Source organism: Nuphar pumila, chromosome 8, assembly GCF_984573655.1.
Source record: "Nuphar pumila chromosome 8, dmNupPumi1.hap1.1, whole genome shotgun sequence".
Classification (NCBI taxonomy): Eukaryota; Viridiplantae; Streptophyta; class Magnoliopsida; order Nymphaeales; family Nymphaeaceae; genus Nuphar; species Nuphar pumila.
In genome coordinates, this window is record NC_143256.1 from 121,440,285 (window position 1) to 121,458,141 (window position 17,857).

The 17,857-nt window shown below is 37.2% G+C and overlaps 1 protein-coding gene across 3 annotated transcripts in view; it reads right to left on the reverse strand.

Annotated features, from left to right (window-relative positions):
* The window catches only part of LOC149830469 (uncharacterized), an 89,473-nt gene extending 75,190 nt beyond the window's left edge, over positions 1 to 14,283 (reverse strand). Inside the window, exons 1-5 of one of the 3 annotated variants that reach the window (XR_016433877.1) lie at positions 14,093 to 14,280; positions 13,863 to 14,015; positions 13,661 to 13,759; positions 11,602 to 11,703; positions 10,904 to 11,047 (exon numbers count right to left, since the gene is read on the reverse strand). Coding sequence is in view for 2 of the 3 variants with exons in the window: in XM_090016530.1 (XP_089872656.1) it covers positions 10,904 to 11,047; positions 11,602 to 11,703; positions 13,661 to 13,759; positions 13,863 to 14,015; positions 14,093 to 14,185 (591 nt within the window). In the remaining variant the exon portion in view is untranslated. Of the gene's footprint in view, positions 1 to 10,903; positions 11,048 to 11,601; positions 11,704 to 13,660; positions 13,760 to 13,862; positions 14,016 to 14,092 lie in introns of all 3 variants that reach the window. The other 2 variants (XM_090016530.1, XM_090016531.1) reach the window with 2 other exon arrangements.
* Positions 14,284 to 17,857: the final 3,574 nt, after the last annotated feature.

Consider the following 17,857-nt stretch of genomic DNA (forward strand, 5'->3'; position numbering starts at 1 on the left):
TAAAAAATAAAGAAAAAAGGAAGAAAGCATATCCCTAGTAGGGGTGGCAATCGGGTCGGGTTGGCGGGTAAGCATACCTCAACCCGAACCCGATCCGTTTATTAAATGGGTCGGCTGTGGCAAACACGAAACTGACCCGTTTGTTAAACGGGTAACCCGACACGACCCACCAACCCGTTTAATAAACAGGTTGGGTCGGGTAAACGGGTCGACGGGTTAGCGGGCGGGTTGGCGGGTGGGTTGGCAGGTTGACCCGCCCGCCTAACCCGTTTATTAAACGGGTCAGCCGGGTTAGCGGGTTGGCATACCCCTAACACGAACCCGACCCGTTTAATAAACGGGTTAGGCGGGTCGACCCGTTTATTAAACGGGTTAGTTTAAGCCAAACCCGAACCCGCCTAAGAGGTCGGTTGGCGGGTCAGTCAGGTTTTGCCACCCCTAATCCCTAGTGGATATGCATGTATACATGTGAAAAGACTATTTTACCCCTAGTGGGTATTACAAAATATATATGTATGTGTGTGTCTCTCTCTCTATATATATATACTATATATATGTAATAACAATATATTTTAACAAATTTAATTAAAAATCAATTTCAAATCAACATATATTTTTTGTTCGGATTCGGGAGGTGATTTTTTGTCAAATGGATTTAAAATTTATTTCAAAGAAAATGGTGTTTTATGTAAAAAAATTTGCCCAACCCCCCCCCCCCTCAACAAAATGGGTTTGTCGTAAAAAAGCATATGCATATTATAGAGACTACTAGAACATTGTTTATTTCAAAAAATGTTCCTAAATTTTTTGGTCAAAGTCACTCTTACCATTATTTATTTAATAAATAAGATGCCATCTTCCACTTTGAAAAACATCTCGCCTTTAGAAAGACTCTTTAACATTGAACCTAATTTTAAAAAATTAATTTTTTTTGTTGTAAATGTTTTTCCTTTGTGAAAAAAATGTCAAACTTTTGCCAAAAGCCATTGAATGTGTTTTTCTTGGTTATGGGAAAAACCAAAAAAGGTTATAGGCTATGTCACAGGGATTCGGCTAGTAGGGTGCCGCACCCGCATCGATGCAACTCGACGCGGGTGTGGGTGCGGCACCGGGTGCGGTCAACCCGACCCTGGGTGCGTTGACCGCACCCAAGGTCATTTCGGTCCATTTTTTGGATTTTTTTTTAAAATTGCCCTATGAAATGGGCTGCAGAATTTTAAAAAAAAATCTTGGGGGGGGGGGGGGGGGGGCGCTGCCCCCCTATAACCCCCCGCCAGGGGCGGCCCCCCTGGACCCCCACCCGCTGACCGCGCAGCGGGACCCGCACCGGGGGGAACCCCCAGACCCCCCTTTATATATATATATACATTTTTGCCCCTGGCGCACCCCCGCACCCAAGGTTTTTGAAAGTGCTGCACCCCCACACCCGCACCCATGTGACATAGGTTATAGGTGTTATGACTTAAAAAATGAAAAGTTTATATTTCTAGAAATGTTACTTTTCTAGAAGATGAAAATGGGATTGAGAAAAATATGACTAAGAAAGATATTGAGTGTTCTTTTTTGTTTGATTTATTGCCCAAGGAAAAGAAGAAATCATCTAACTCTAATGATGTTGAGAATGATCGTATTATTAGTGACTCTATTGATGATTATGTGAATGATGATTGTCATAAGTGAATGTTTATGCTCATAACGATGTGAATGTTGATACTCACAATCTCCTTATAAATGAAGATAATGATGTTCAAGAATTTAATGTCTACTCTTGGCATAACACTGAGAAACATCCATGTGCACTTGATAAGTTTTTGCAAAACCAACCTACAGGTGAAACCAATGTTAGGAGATCATATCGAATATCTAGGCCCCTTAGTAGATTTGTGTCCTATGAATCTTTTTCTCCTAAATATAGAGTGTGTCTTTTAGACATACATGCATTTTATGAACCTTCCTTATACAAAGACTGATTTAGCAAAGTTATGATTAATCTTGATTTTATATCTTGTTATATTGACACTGCTCTTTTTATCAAGAATGCAGAAACAACATCATTATTTTACTTTTATATGTAGATGATATGATTATTACTAGTAGCGATAAAAAGGGGGTTGAATTCTTTAAAAATATTCTCAAAGAAACTTTTGATATGTCTGATTTTGGTTTTCTAAGATATTTTGTAGGTATTGATATTGTCTACTCTTCCAAAGGATATGTACTATTTCAAATGAAATTGGCTTATGAAGTTATTGATAGATCAGGTTTGACGGATGAAAAGGTAGTGGACACTCTCGAAGTGATCAATGCAAAAGTGAGGGCTAATGATGGCACTCCATTAGAAGACTCTACGCCTTATTGTCAGTTAATTAGGTATCTGACATACCTATCCATCATTCGGCTCGATATAGAACATGCAATTCATAGCGCAAGTCAATTCCAACATGTACCTAATAGAGTCTATATGGTTGTTATAAAAATCATCAAATACTTGAAAGGGACTATAACCAAAGGGTTTTTATTATCCTCTCCATCGTCTTTAAGTTTAATTGTTTATAGTAACTCTAATTGGGGAGACAATTCTAATAATCGAACTTCTACTACAGGTTACTCTGTATTTTTGGGGGATTCTCTTATATACTGGAGGTGTAAGAAGCAACAAAATGTGTCACTTTCTTTCACCGAAGTTGAATATCAAGCAATGGCAACCACCACCACTAAAATTGTTTAGCTGAGAAGTTTGTGGAAGGATATGGGTGTCGACATCTCTACACCTACAAAGATGTGTTGTGACAACAAAAGTGTCATATACATTGCAAGCAATCACACATTCAATGAATGAACTAAGCACATAGAGATGGTTTGTCACTATGTTTGAGAAGAATTTTTCAAGGGAACCATTGATTTACCATACATAACATCAAAATATCAGTTTGCAGACTTCTTCACTAAAGCCTTGCCATCACCTCGATTCTCTTTTCTTTTAAGCAAACTATCGGTCATCTCCAAATCAGTTTGAAGGAGGACGTTAAATGTATTGGTTGACTATATATATATAATTTTTGGTTAACATATATACATATATTAATATGTATATACTTAATGTATATATATATTAATGTATATATATGTGTGTGTGTGTTTTAAAATTTCTTCATGTAAATGTAATAGGTAATGTCTTCTAGGGGCATTTTAGTTTTTTTATTTTATGTAATAGGTCCTGCACATTAGGGGCCTTTTTTTTTATGTGTCTTTTCTAGCCATTGGGACTAGCCCTCTTCTTCCTCCTTTGTTGTATATATATGGGATGTAATATCTCGTAGAATTTTGTCTAATTATAAGTTTAATAAATATAATTTTTATTAAATAAGTATATTTTTGTTAAAATGTAAAACTGTACATATATGTATATATAATAATATTATATTATATATATATATATATATATACATTTTTCATTTCTTTCTTTTCTGTAATTTTTTTCCTTTATTTTTTATTTTTTGTCTTTATGTCATCTAGTTCAGTTTGAACTAGAATGACTGTTGCTAGTCAAGTCCTGTCCAGACTTGACTAGCAATAGAGCTGTTGGACTGACACAGTCCAACAGCTCTTAATAGAGTTGTTGGACTGACACATTCCAACAGCTCTAAATAGAGTTGTTGGACTGTGCCCAACAGCTCTATTGAGTCCTCTTTCAGCTGTGTATATAAAGGGGTGCAGCCCCTCTTGTATTTTACTCCAATGCTTCTTAAGCAATTGGTTTTTCATATCAATAAAGAATACATTTTTATTTTTATTTTGTTTCCAGTTATACCCTTTTTAAGGGTTATGCTTTAGTGTCATTCTTGACACTTGCTCTTGTTAATCTAAGCTCGTGTTTCGAAGATCCCCATTTCATTTCATGGTATCAGAGCCGCGGAAGTACTAAATCTTGAGGAAAAGCTGCCTCGGTTTCCGTGCCCGTTTGCAAAAGTGTTCGCCACTTGAAGAGAAGTGTTTTATCACTTCATTGGAGAAGATTTCACATCTTGTTGTATTGTTTTTTTTTCTTTCTTTTTCATTTTCCTTGTTTCTCTTCTATCCCTATTCTTTCTCTCCTTGTAATCGATGGATGACAATGATAAAGTCACCATCATGCCTATGAAACTAAGCGATACGAACTATGTAACATGGGCTTCAATCATGAAGCACCATATATGGGGAAAAGGCTTATGGGGGATTGTGGATGGTTCCGATTCGGAACCTAAGCTATCTCTTACTAAAAAGGAGGGAGATAAAGAGGTCCCTCTATCGGAAGAAGAGAAAATCAAGGTTAATGCCTCATACGAGAAGAAATGGAAAGAATGGAGAATATCTCATGCGAAGATAATGTCATGGCTTATCAATAGCGTTGACATTAAAAAATGCTCAGTCTTGCCAAATTTGATCATGCCGATAAGGCATGGGAATACCTTAAGAATATGTATTCCCTTAAAGATATTGCACACGTGTGCAACCTCCAAGAAAAAGTTCGAATGATGACACAAGGAGACAAAACTATTCATGAATATTACAATGGGTTGTCCGAACTTTGGGAAGAACTTTCCCTTTTAGAACCAAAGTGGCATTGTGCCGAAGACATCGAGCTTCGTCAGAAACAACTCGATGCCGAACATTTTTACCAGTTTATCACTGGATTAAGGCCGGAATTTGAAACCACTAAATCGGCCCTACTTCACCGGGGAAAAATTTCTTCTATTGTTGAAACTATTGAAGAGTTAACAATGGAAGAAAATCGTCTCCGGAAAGGTTCTTTAAAACTTGAAGATGATTCCGTTTTAGCCGTGTCTAGACCAGAGAATCATGTTCGATCATATAGGCCTCCTCACTTTAACCGACAAAATGGTGACTATGATAAGAAGAAAGTTATTTGTCATCACTGTCATGAACCGGGACACTACAGGCCACAATGTCCCAAACTTAAGGAGCTGAGAGAAAAAAGAGCTGCAATTGCTGGATCGGAGCCTAAAGATCATGATGCACCAGTTTCCCTGGCCCAACTAATGGAGATTCTTCAGCCTCTCATCAAAGGTGCCTCTTCCTCATCTGAAGCTTCAACCGGCGCAGCAGCCTCATCTTTTTCTGATCTAGGTAAAATTTCTTGGCTTCTTGACTCTGGTGCATCTTTTCATATGACCCCAAATAATCAAAGTCTATCCAAATGTGTTAAAAATAAAACAAGTGTGTCAAAGGTCTTTACTGCTGATGGGACTTCTCTTGAAATAGAAGGAATAGGAAATTTTGAAAAAATTTATAAAACAAAAAATTTTTTTATTCCAGAAATTAAACATGTTCCCAAATTAAATTTAAATCTTTTATCTGTATCTCAAATTTCTGATTATGGGTGTAATATTTCTTTTTCTTCTCATGGTTGTTGGGTACAGGATCGCCAGTCAGGCAAGCTGATTGGGGAAGGCCATAGAGAAGGAGGACTCTATTACATGGATTTTTTGGAAATGCCAAAGAAAGCTTTTTGTTATAATATTCAAAAAATAGAGTTGGAACTGTGGCATAAGAGACTTGGTCACCCACATATAGCCAAAATCCAACATTTTCCAAATCTAGGGAAATTTTGTAATTCTGAATCATTTGATTGTAAAGATTGTATTCTCGGCAAAATGAAAAGATTACCATTTCAGAACAGAACCTTTTTCTCTTCAAGACCACTTGAATTAATACACTCGGATGTTTGGGGTCCTGCACCAATAATTTCTAAAGGAGGATTTGTTTACTATGTTATTTTTGTCGATGATTTCTCCCGACATACATGGATGTACTTTCTCAAACATAAGTCTGAAGTATTTTCATACTTTCAAACTTTTCATAATATGGTTAAAAACAAGTTTCAAAATGATATTACTATTTTTCGCACAGATTCAGGGGGAGAGTTCTTATCCACAGATTTTCAAAATTATCTTAAATTGCATGGCATCACACATCAAAGATCTTGTCCTTATACACCTCAACAAAATGGACTGGCAGAACGAAAACATCGCCATATTATAGAAACCACTAGGACTTTATTAATAGCAAATCAAGTCCCGAAAGACTTTTGGGCAGAAGCTGCCTTAACTGCCACATATCTCATTAATAGGATGTCATCTTCTTCGTTACAAAATATCACTCCCATTGAAAAACTTATGAACATTTCTCCAGACTACTCTAGACTAAGAATATTTGGGTGCAAATGTTTCATATTTACTGACAAAAATGATAAACTTTCCCCTCGTGCGATTCCCTGTGCCTTTTTAGGATATGCTGAAAACCGGAAAGGTTATAGATGTTTTGACTTCAAAAATAATAAACTATATGTGTCTAGAAATGTTTCCTTTCTTGAAAAGGAGAGCTTCTTTGATTTTAGAAAATTAAAAGACGTCACTGAGTACTCCTTTTTGCTAGATCTAACATCAACATCTAATGAATATGACCTTGACTGTAACTTTGATGATGATCAAAGAATTATTGATCTTAATGTTGAAAATGAAGAAGTTCATAGAGATACTAGTATTCAATATTCCAGGCGACAAGAGTCTAATCCTCCATGTGCACTTGAGAAATATTCTAACATTCCAACTAGACAATCAACCCGAATCTCGAGGCCTCCAGGAAAGTTTGTATCATACGAGTCTTTCTCACCCACATATAGGGCAGTTATTGCATTAATTCACTCATATGAAGAACCATCCACATATTTTCAAGCAAAAAATGATATCAAATGGATAGAAGCCATGAAAGCTGAATTAGATGCACTTGAAAAGGCTTCTACATGGAATATTCAAGATCTTCCTCCAGGGAAGAAAACTATAGGATGTCGATGGGTTTATAAAATTAAAACCAAGAGTGATGGTACTCTTGAAAGATATAAAGCCCGTTTAGTAGCCAAAGGTTATGCCCAAGAATATGGGATTGATTATGAAGAAACCTTTGCTCCGGTGGCTCGTATGACTACTGTCCGAACCTTAATTGCCTTAGCTTCTATCAAAAAATGGTCTATTTTTCAAATGGATGTCAAAAATGCTTTTTTAAATGGAAAGCTAGTTGAAGAAGTATATATGGAACCCCCTCCTGGTCTAAGTATTCCTAAGGGTAAAGTCCTCCGCTTAGAAAAAGCTCTTTATGGACTTAAACAAGCACCAAAAGCTTGGTATGATAGGCTTAGTCGTGTTATGATTGATATTGGTTTTCAATTCTGTTTAACTGACACTGCTTTGTTTATTAAGAATTCTGATGCAAGGATCATTGTGCTTCTTCTCTATGTGGATGATATGATCATCACCGGAAGCGATAAACAGGGAGTTGAAACAATCAAAACACTTCTTAAATCTCATTTTGAAATGACTGATTTGGGCTTGTTGAGATATTTTTTAGGCATTGAAGTTGCTTATTCTCCTAGAGGATATTTATTATCTCAGACTAAATTTGCTTTTGATATTGTTTTCAGGTCTGGTATTACTGATGATAAGAAAGTCGACACTCCAGAAGTTGTTAATGTTAAAATGAAGATTGATGATGGAGAACTTCTTGCAGACCCTACTCCTTACAGACAGCTTGTCGGGGCACTTTCCTATCTATCCATTACCAGACCAGATATAGCACATGTTGTTCATACAGCAAGTCAATTTCAACATGCTCCTACTTCTGTTCATATGGGAGCAGTCATGCGTATTATCAGATACATCAAGTCCTCTCTTTCACGAGGACTTTTCTTATCTTCCTCCTCTTCTCTTGATTTAATTGCATATACTGATGCTGATTGGGGAGGTGATCCCAATAACAGACACTCAACCACTGGCTTTTGTGTCTTTTTAGGGGAATCATTAATCTCGTGGAGGTGTAAAAAGCAGCAGAAGGTATCTCTCTCATCCACCGAAGCTGAATACAGAGCCATGGCAACCACGACCATGGAAGTAGTTTGGCTCCGACGACTGCTTGCTGACATGGGAGTTGAAGCAACAAAGGCTTCACAAATGTGTTGTGACAACAAAAGTGCGATCTACATTGCCAGTAACAGAACATTCCACGAACGCACCAAACACATCGAAATGGATTGTCACTACGTCAGAGAGGAATATCTACACGGGATAATTGATCTGCCATATGTCACTTCAGAATATCAGTTAGCAGACTTCTTTACAAAGCCTCTCGCTGCTCCCCGATTTCACTTTCTCTTAGACAAACTTTCGCTCATTGTACCGTAAGTTTGAGGGGGAGTGTTAAAATGTAAAACTGTACATATATGTATATATAATAATATTATATTATATATATATATATATACATTTTTCATTTCTTTCTTTTCTGTAATTTTTTCCCTTTATTTTTTATTTTTTGTCTTTATGTCATCTAGTTCAGTTTGAACTAGAATGACTGTTGCTAGTCAAGTCCTGTCCAGACTTGACTAGCAATAGAGCTGTTGGACTGACGCAGTCCAACAGCTCTTAATAGAGCTGTTGGACTGACACATTCCAACAGCTCTAAATAGAGTTGTTGGACTGTGCCCAACAGCTCTATTGAGTCCTCTTTCAGCTGTGTATATAAAGGGGTGCAGCCCCTCTTGTATTTTACTCCAATGCTTCTTAAGCAATTGGTTTTTCATATCAATAAAGAATACATTTTTATTTTTATTTTGTTTCCAGTTATACCCTTTTTAAGGGTTATGCTTTAGTGTCATTCTTGACACTTGCTCTTGTTAATCTAAGCTCGTGTTTCGAAGATCCCCATTTCATTTCAATTTTCACTATTTGAATTGATATAATGTATATAATATATATAGTGATTGACGTCATTTGGGTCCGGATATGGATCCTGGGCTCGCTGGCCGAGACCCATGATGCATATGTGTGTGGATAATTAAGCTTTTAAAAATAAACAATACTAATAATAATAGATAATATATATATACATATTATATATATTTTTAATTGAGAGTTTGTATAGAAAAGGCTTCTATTTCCATAATAGAAGACTTTCCAAATTTGATAAGGATGTCCCCTTTAGAAGAAGAGTCCTTTTATAAAATTGGTGAGAGCTCTCTCTCCCAATATCGATTTTGAGAGAGAGAGAGAGGGATGAAATCGTGAAAGGGGAGAAAAGAGAGGGTGCAGAGAGAGAGAAAGGGAGAGGGTTGTACCGAGTGTGAGGAATGTTGCAGCGTTCCTTATTCTGCAGTGTCATCACCTTCTTCTTCTTTCTTCGTGGTTCAGTCCACACTCCACAGCAGCTCACCAAGGTAGGTTTTTTCCTCTTGGGATTCAATAGGTAAGGGACTTGGTTTAAATCGAATTGGCATGGGTTTAAGAGCAACGTTGAAATTGTGAATCTGTGTACAGATTTAAGGTGTTCGATTCTTTTAACCTCATAACTGTCCTTACCTATGTCACATGGACTCGGCTAGGGAGGCGCTGCACCCGAGTCGACACGCCCTGACACGGGTGCGGACACGGGTGTGGCTTCGGACACGGCCCGGACTCGGTCAACGCCGAGTCGGACTCGGTCAACAAGTCGAGACCGAGTTCGTCCTTGTTTTGGACTTGGTCAACGTTGACCGAGTCTATTTTTATCCATTTTTTAGGACAAAAAATGTATAAAAACTAAAAAAAATATCCTTTATATATTTTTTATATACTTCTGTTTTTAGAGAGAAAGACTATGCAGAGCACAGTCTTTACCCAGACTGTGTTGCACAGTCTTTACCAGACTATGTAGATATATTTTTTTTAACTGTGTTGAGCACAGTCTTTACCAGACTGTGTAGATATATTTTTTTTTAAATATATAAATATATACATATATATATATATCTGTGGCCCCGTGTCCAAAAATTTTGAAATTCAGCCGCACCCGTGTCGCACCCGCACCCATGTGACATAGCCTTAGTGGCTTTTGTTGTGAACTATATTGTGTTCTTGTGCCCATTAGTGACTGCCTTGTGATTGTGCTCCTTCTCTTGTGTTCTCATTAGTGAAAATTACTTAGAATTTAATAAGTTCCCACGAAGCCTACGACTACTAATTAAGATCTTCATTCAACAACTGCTAGATATAAGAGGGAACCAACTAATAAGATTACCAATGCCCTTTTTGAAATTTTATAGAATGATGGAGCAAACTCACAATTAAAAACTGATTATCAAGTCAAATATTGGACTTTTCAACCGGTAGATAAGTAGTAAGAGAAATTTTATCTGTAACCTATGTTACATAAATACTCCATTTTAGACTTTTCTTCTGTACCCCCTTATATGTGTTAGCCATACTGGAAATTTCATAAAAATAGCCATGGGAAAATACTGAAATTCAAAGAGTATGCGATCAGCACCAGAAGTCAGCTTGCAACGTACTCATGGCAATTGACAACTCAACAATGGATAACTATAAAATAATGAAATACTCTTGCAAGTAAATGTTTTATGCAGCACTAAAAAAAAAGAAAACAAATGTTCAAATAAAATATATCAGCTATCTTGTAAGAACTTTGGCAGAATGAAGATCCACAAATTCATGAAATGCTTTTAATGCAAAACTCCTCAAGTCGAGAATTCTCTCATCTTCAAGAATACTATATCAAAGATGCAAAAAAAGGAAATTTGTTGAATAGAAGGAAGTAAAAAGATAACGGTTACAGAAAATTTTAGGATTGATCAGTATAGGAACCAAAGAAACATCAGCATGCAGCAATGCAACTGCCTGCCCATCTAAATGACTGATTGTGGTCAGAGTGTGTACTTATAGGCCGGGCAGCAACAGTGGCAGTGTCAAGCATCAACCACCACGGGACAAAGAGCACTAGCAGGACTATATTAGTTCTAAGAAGCAGTCATATATGACGAGTAATATTACTCCACTAGATTCTCCAAGCTACAACTTACAGCATGTCGGGACCATTGGTCATTTTTGTTGATTCTTAAACCTTCTCTTGCAGCTACCTCAGCATCAGCCATTCTGCCAAGCTCAAGTAAAGGAAAAGCAAGCATCCCGTATATGTAGCTCGCTCGTTTATTTTCTGGCAAAGCCTATAGGCAATTTAAATTTTTTGTTAAATTAGCAAAACTAATATTTTCTCAACAGATATAAATAAAGATGAATTCACCTGAAGAAATAAAATGCACAGTTGTCCCCTTACTAAAAAGATGAAATAAAGATAGAATTTCGTGTTAAGTTGCATAGTTTTAAATTTTTTTTCTAAAGGTAGAGTAGCCAGAGGACTTGCATATCATCAACCTAATCACAAATTTAAAATGTTTACAGAGAAAAAAAGGTTAGATGGAGAATCTAAAATGTTCTTTGTAGCTCTAGCTTGGAAAGCACAAAGGATGTGTTGTAGAAGAAGTCAAATAGATAAACTAACAGACCAAATAAAATGCAATGTGCAATAACATATTTGTAGATAACCTTCCATAAATTTAAAATAAATTCTCAACCAAGGAAAGATGATATAAAAGAAGTCAAATATGTAAATTAACACAACAAAGGAAGGAGTGATGCATTAACAATTCTGTAGATAATCTTTCATAAACTTAAATAATTATTCAACCAAGGACACAATTCAAAGTAGATTAGAGATCACCTGTTCAGCTAGGTACAAGGAAAAATCAGGTCGTGCCAAGTAGAAGCATATAATCTGGGCCCTCTTCAAAGACACCAGGTCCCTTGGGTACTTCTTTATTAGCTGAAATAAAATAGTATAAATTTAGTTGTGAAACAAAAAACAAAAATGGAACATTGGCAAGACTGCTTTAAATTGTAGACCTGGGAAAATCAGTTACAAGTCTAAATACTGTGTAAGCATGAAACATTTAGTAACCCCCACCCCCCACCCCCCACCCCCCCACCCACACACACACACACAAGCTGTAGACCTGGGAAAATCATTTTCCAGGACGGGAAGCATTGGCAAGACTGCTTTAAATTGTACAAAATGGAAATAACATCAAAAAAGTCAGCAAGCTCAATGACAGCAACAAAAATGAATGGATGTGGTTCCATCAAGACAGTCATATTGAACACAATAATCAACTCCAACATGCTTGCTACTAGCGGCAAGTATGCAATTTCTGTCTCTGTGTTAGAGTTGTCAGAGACCAAGTGAAGTCCACACTCAACACCAGCTAACATAAACACACTGCTTATAGAGTTGAATATCGTGTGGCCAAATATTTGGCTTCAAGGATGCACTAGGGTCTAGAAGATCTTATGTGGTTGTTGCATTCTAACAAATAATAGACACCAAGAAGAATCAATAAGCCTATAACAAATATCTGATGAAGAATATATGTTAAAGAGTCAAAATAACGTGAAAGAGATAGTGAACATCAGTTGCTAATATCAAGGTCCCAACTCAATGAAATATGTGTGCCTACCAGGGGCATTTTGGTCATTCTTCCCATCAAGGGCAACAGCATGATTTTGTGCCTAGGTTGTTACTTTAGAATATGTTCAGATTAAGAGTTTCTTGCTGTTATTGTAAGTTATTTATGCTTGGATACTTGTTGCAATGTTGGTGCTAGTGTCTTTAAGAGTCTTAACTGTAATTGGAATTGTTCCATTAAGGGGGCCGTTTGTTTCAACAAGCCAGGGAGGAATGCCCTTTGCCATGAAAGAGGGCTTAAGAGTCTTAGTCGTAACGGGAGTCCAACCCTATCAAGGATTCCTAACCTGAACTGAAAAAGGGACCATATGCAGCACCTAACCCTCCTATTCCAACCAACCATTATTTATTTTCAATATATGCATAGAAAACTAGTTGAGGACTACAGTAAGATGTACCAGCATGCAACTGAATACAATAGCCAACACCTCTGAGAATCAACTAATGTCTGTATGAGTGAATGTATCAAAACTAAAATCCTTTTTTGGGCTTGCATTCTCAATCTTCTTATGGTATAGCATTGTTACCAGAGTAAGAAGTGGGTGTGAGATGAAGTGTTTATGAAGCATAAGAGGAACTGAGGGACAAGTGATCATTGAATCGAGAAGTAACATTAAAAAACGTAAATAAAATCTGCTTTTCATTTAAACACTTCTTTAAGTCTTTTGCCTACAAAGACCCATCATAGTAGGTTTTACAATAAAAGGACAAATTTTAAAAAGAAAAAAACAAATTTTCTACCACCAAAGGTGCATTTTCAGCATCAGAAAAAGTTTGCTTTCATATTGGGGAAAGCGATTTCGAAGAAAGTTTCAGAATTGTGAAAGAAGCATACGGATTCACACATCTGAGTTTCCTAGAAGCTTCCTGTAACTACATGTAACAGTTCGAACAATATGTGGCCTTCCTCTCATGCTTCTCTTTGCTAAGCGATCTGCTGTCTGGGATTTCTATTGTTCTTGGTCTCTTATGAAACTGATATTTCCCGCCCGCCCTTGTACAATTCAGAAATGCATCTAAAACAAAAGACCAACTTCGTTCATGATCAACACCCAACTCCCAATACCCAAACCCCAATAACACAGGCAGCCGATTACAGGTCATCAAGCATTCTACGTCCAAAAGAAATGAACGAAAAGCTGTATCTAGCAATTACGATTGGATGATCAACCAAATTCCCAAAAAGTCATCATTAAACAAACCATTCACAAAATTCATTATCAGGAACAAGATAAGAGGGGTCGATTTAAGAATATACCTCCAATAGGAAAGCAAGAACGGCGTCGTCGTCCACGCTACCATCCATCGAGCAGGAAACTGCACCGTACACCGATTTCTCATAAGAAGTGGCATGATCCTGGCCAAATACGACGAACCGACATCGGAAATCAGAAGCAGAATGCGGCAAATATGATAAGAATGAAGAATGAAACAAGGGAGGTTGTGAGTCTAGGCCTCACGAGGTTGTCCTTGGCAGCAGCGAGGTGAGACGCCGATAGCTGAGGCTTACTCCTGCGGTAGAAATGGGCGGCCAAGACGTTGGCCAGGACGCAGCCCTTGTCCTCTGCCGCTGCTTTTGCTATGACTCTGCAGCTTCTCCCATATGACAATACCTTCACCCCCACAAACACAAACACAAACACAAATTCACTACACACACACACAGAGGGCGGGGTTTAAGTGGACCCACCTGTTCATAGTAAGAATTGATGGCAGAGATGCAAGCATCTGAGCTTGTTCTCACAGTGTAACCCCATCTGTCTTCCTTGATCAAACCATCCATCTCTCTCTCTCTCTTGTCTGTGACTTCGAGGAGCTGGAGCCTGGAAGAGGAGCAATGAGGAAAACCCGCCTGGGGCTGTTCTTGGTTCTATAGTGACGAGTGCACAACCGCCTCCATACCCCATTGTAGCGTGAAGAGACGAACGTTACTCTCAGAATCAGGTGGGCCCCGAGAGGCCTGTCAGTTCTTATCTTGTAATAGAGCTTTGGTTAACCACTCTTTTTTTTTAAAGGAAGCCCATCACTACTTGGCTGACCTCCGCTTGAGAAAGCACTTGAGGTCTCCCCTGCCACCGAGGGGTAGTCTCAGTTTCCACCTTGATGCAAGGGGCGCCAATTATGGGTTTTCAACTTCTTACGTCCCGTGAACTTGGTGACATTCATAAATCGTTCTTATAAGATGAGCAGAGTTTTCATGGATTTTTTCTGCCAATGGTAAGCTCACTCATCAGTGCAAAACAAAAAAACTTCAATTTTTATTTTTCATCGTCAGAGTTTTCTGCAAATCAAACACCTCTTAGGGGGTGTTTGCTTCACGGACATGAAAGCACTAGGGTACCATCATGTCCTGTCCTGTCCTGTCCTGTCCTATCTCAAACAGCGCTGACAAGGATAAAGGGGACCCTCTTTTTTTGTTTCAAAGTTATCCTATCCTCCCCTATTCCAAGAGAGAGGATGGAACACTTTGAGACAGCAAAATGCGACTCAAGTGGACTCGCAGAATGCATTTCTGAGTTTGTGTGGGCACGTGGATGGACGTGGTTTCACGCATTTTGCATCACACATATAGCACTTAGCATAAGGGCACGTCTGGAAGAGAGAAAAACTCTTATAGGAAAAGAAAGTTTTGCCTGTGAGTTTTTATTAAGAAGCGTTTTTCAAAAGAAAGTTTTTTTGCTTGTTTGTGTAGCAATGAAGAGAAATTGAGCAGAAAAATGTGAAAAGGAGAGAGAGGAGGGTGGTGGTGAGATGAGTGGTGGAGAGTGTAAAATAAATTTTCTCTTTCGTAGAAAACATTCTTCCACCTCTTTTTATGGAAGAATGTTTCTTATCAAAAAGTGTACTTTTTAAAAAATTCTATCAGCTAAAAGCCTGTCTGGTTTGGAAGGGTCAAAAAATCCATACAAACTTTTCATTTTGCATCACTTTTCCTACATCTTTCTCTCTTTTAAACGTGCCCTAAGAATTTGCTTAGGTGCTGAAGATAAGAGAAAGAGAAGGAAAGATGAAAGGTCTTGGGGGAGAAACCTTAAAAAACTTCGTTGTTTGTTATTTTATGTCACTTTGTGACTTGGCGATTAGTCACTTGCAAGTCATAAAATAAGTTGCAAGTTGGTTTTCCGTCACATTCTAATTTCTAGTGCAATACATAACTGACCACAAACTAGAAAACATAACAAATATTGCCAATTTATTGTTTTACTGTTAGCTTTGCTCTTTTGTTTGATCGAAATCGTAGTGTGGTTTTATTTTTTTTCACACTACAACTTGCATAGTGCCTTATTTTACCATGCAGCAACTTTAACAAGTGGATAACCAAGGCGCTTAATTTTTCATACGATAAAATCATCAAAAAGATCAATTGGCAAAATTTGTCATATTTTGAGTCGTGATTGCCTATGTTTGTCGTATTTGTTTGGACTTGGCCAAAACACGATTACATAGTGTCAAAAGTGTGTCATGTAGCGGTGTCAACTGTTCGGGTTTGGTTCAGCCCCAGGTAGAATCAAACTTGGACCAGATTTTTGGATATGGTATCGGGTTTCGACTGGGGTCTAATCGGGTCTACTATAAGAGAAATCATACCTGGATCCGATAAGAGCTACATGAACCAGACCTGGATCATACCCGGTAAAATAATATTTTTTTATCATTTTTGCATTGAAAAATTATGAGTCTTAATCGGAACTCAGGTCGGGTCAGGGTGTGGTATAAAATTTCACAAAGTATACCAGGGTCTATGTATTAACCGGACCTTCGGGTCTGGACCTGGGTCTTAATCTGGTCTTCTTATTTGTCCCCATACCCGGACTCTATAGGGTTTGGTCCGGGTTGAGTAGTGGTAAATCAGACCCGTTGGCACCCCTAGTGTCATGTACCACTTTGTCAGTTTCATACTTAAAAAAAGATGGGTGTATATATGTATTTCATTTCCTTTTGGGACTACATACTAAAAGGATGTAGTTGACAATTTGATTCACCAACGGAGTTAAATTCACGAAAGTTGGATAAAACGAAGATGTCAAGCCAATGAAGATCTAGGGTCCAATTATATATAATTTATTATATTATTATTATTTGTATTTATTGTCATTTATTTTGTTTGGATTATTATTATATATTGAATCTATATTCAATATTCAAGTTAGTTTGGGGCTTCGATTTTTTGTTTATAATAAATAAGCATTTTAGAACTTTCGTAGAGATGAAATTTAGTGGTCTTATATTGTTTTTTATTTAATAATTCTTTCTTGTAGTGTGGATCATCATGACAGTAGCTAGTACCTAATTTCCCCACATTCTCCACAACAAGGCTGCATCACAAATTCACTCCCATATTTCATTTTCACCTTTGCTCGCATCTTCAATCCCTTCTTCAACTCATTTATGGTTCTCATAGGGCACATTTGAAAGCAAGAAAAAGTCTCATTAAAAAAAATTGCCTATGAGCATTTTTGATATGTTATTTTTTCTAAATAAAAATATTTTAGTTGTTTGTGTAGTATGAGAAAAACAAATTTGAAAACATTAAAAAATTTAAAGAGAGGAGGGGGTGGAGGTGGTGATGTTGTCCCCTCCTCCAGGAGCAGGCGAGAGCCAAGCTCTTGTCTTCACTTGGTTTTAGGGTGATGGTGGTGGTGGTGGCGCTCAATTTCCGAGTAAGGCTGGTAAATAAGTCGAAGGAACTGGACAAAGTGTGTTCGGGCTCAATTCATTTACCAGTGGATTGAGCTCGTGGCTCGGCTCATGTTTGTGTTTAGCTGAGTGCTCGACTCATCTTGGACACGAGTTGGCTAGTGTAAAAACATTCTATGTTATTTATACATGGAATATATATATATATATATATGTGTGTGTGTGTGTGTTTATATATTATAGTCAAAATATATATTTTTAATATTACACTTAATAATTCATATTTTATGTATATATGTTTCATTAATCAGACTCTTTTGGAATATATTCTATGCATTCTTCTTTTTATATATTACACTTAAAAGATATATTATACATAATATATATATATACAAGTCAGAGCTCGACTCGCTAGCTATACGAACCGATCACAAATGAGTTTGTGATGAGTCGAACCGAGTCCAGTCGCTAGTTGTTAAGTTTATTTACTAGCAACACTTTTAAGATCACACAAAGCTAACTCCCTTTAAAAATAGCAATTTTTGAATCGACAAAGACAAATATTGATTGACCGGATATAATAAACTGTAACGCCCCAACTTTTTGAAGTAAAATTTTTTGGAGTAATTTTTTTTTTTTTGAAATAGCAAAAGTGTGAAAACAAGAGTTGGGTGCATTACAGGGTAAAACAGAGAAGTACTAAAGCATATCATTCATTAATTAAAGCATTAATGTCATTAACTACATCTCATATCATAATGTAAATTTATTAATTAGAGTTTAAACATAAAATACTGAAATAAATGAGATCTCTTGG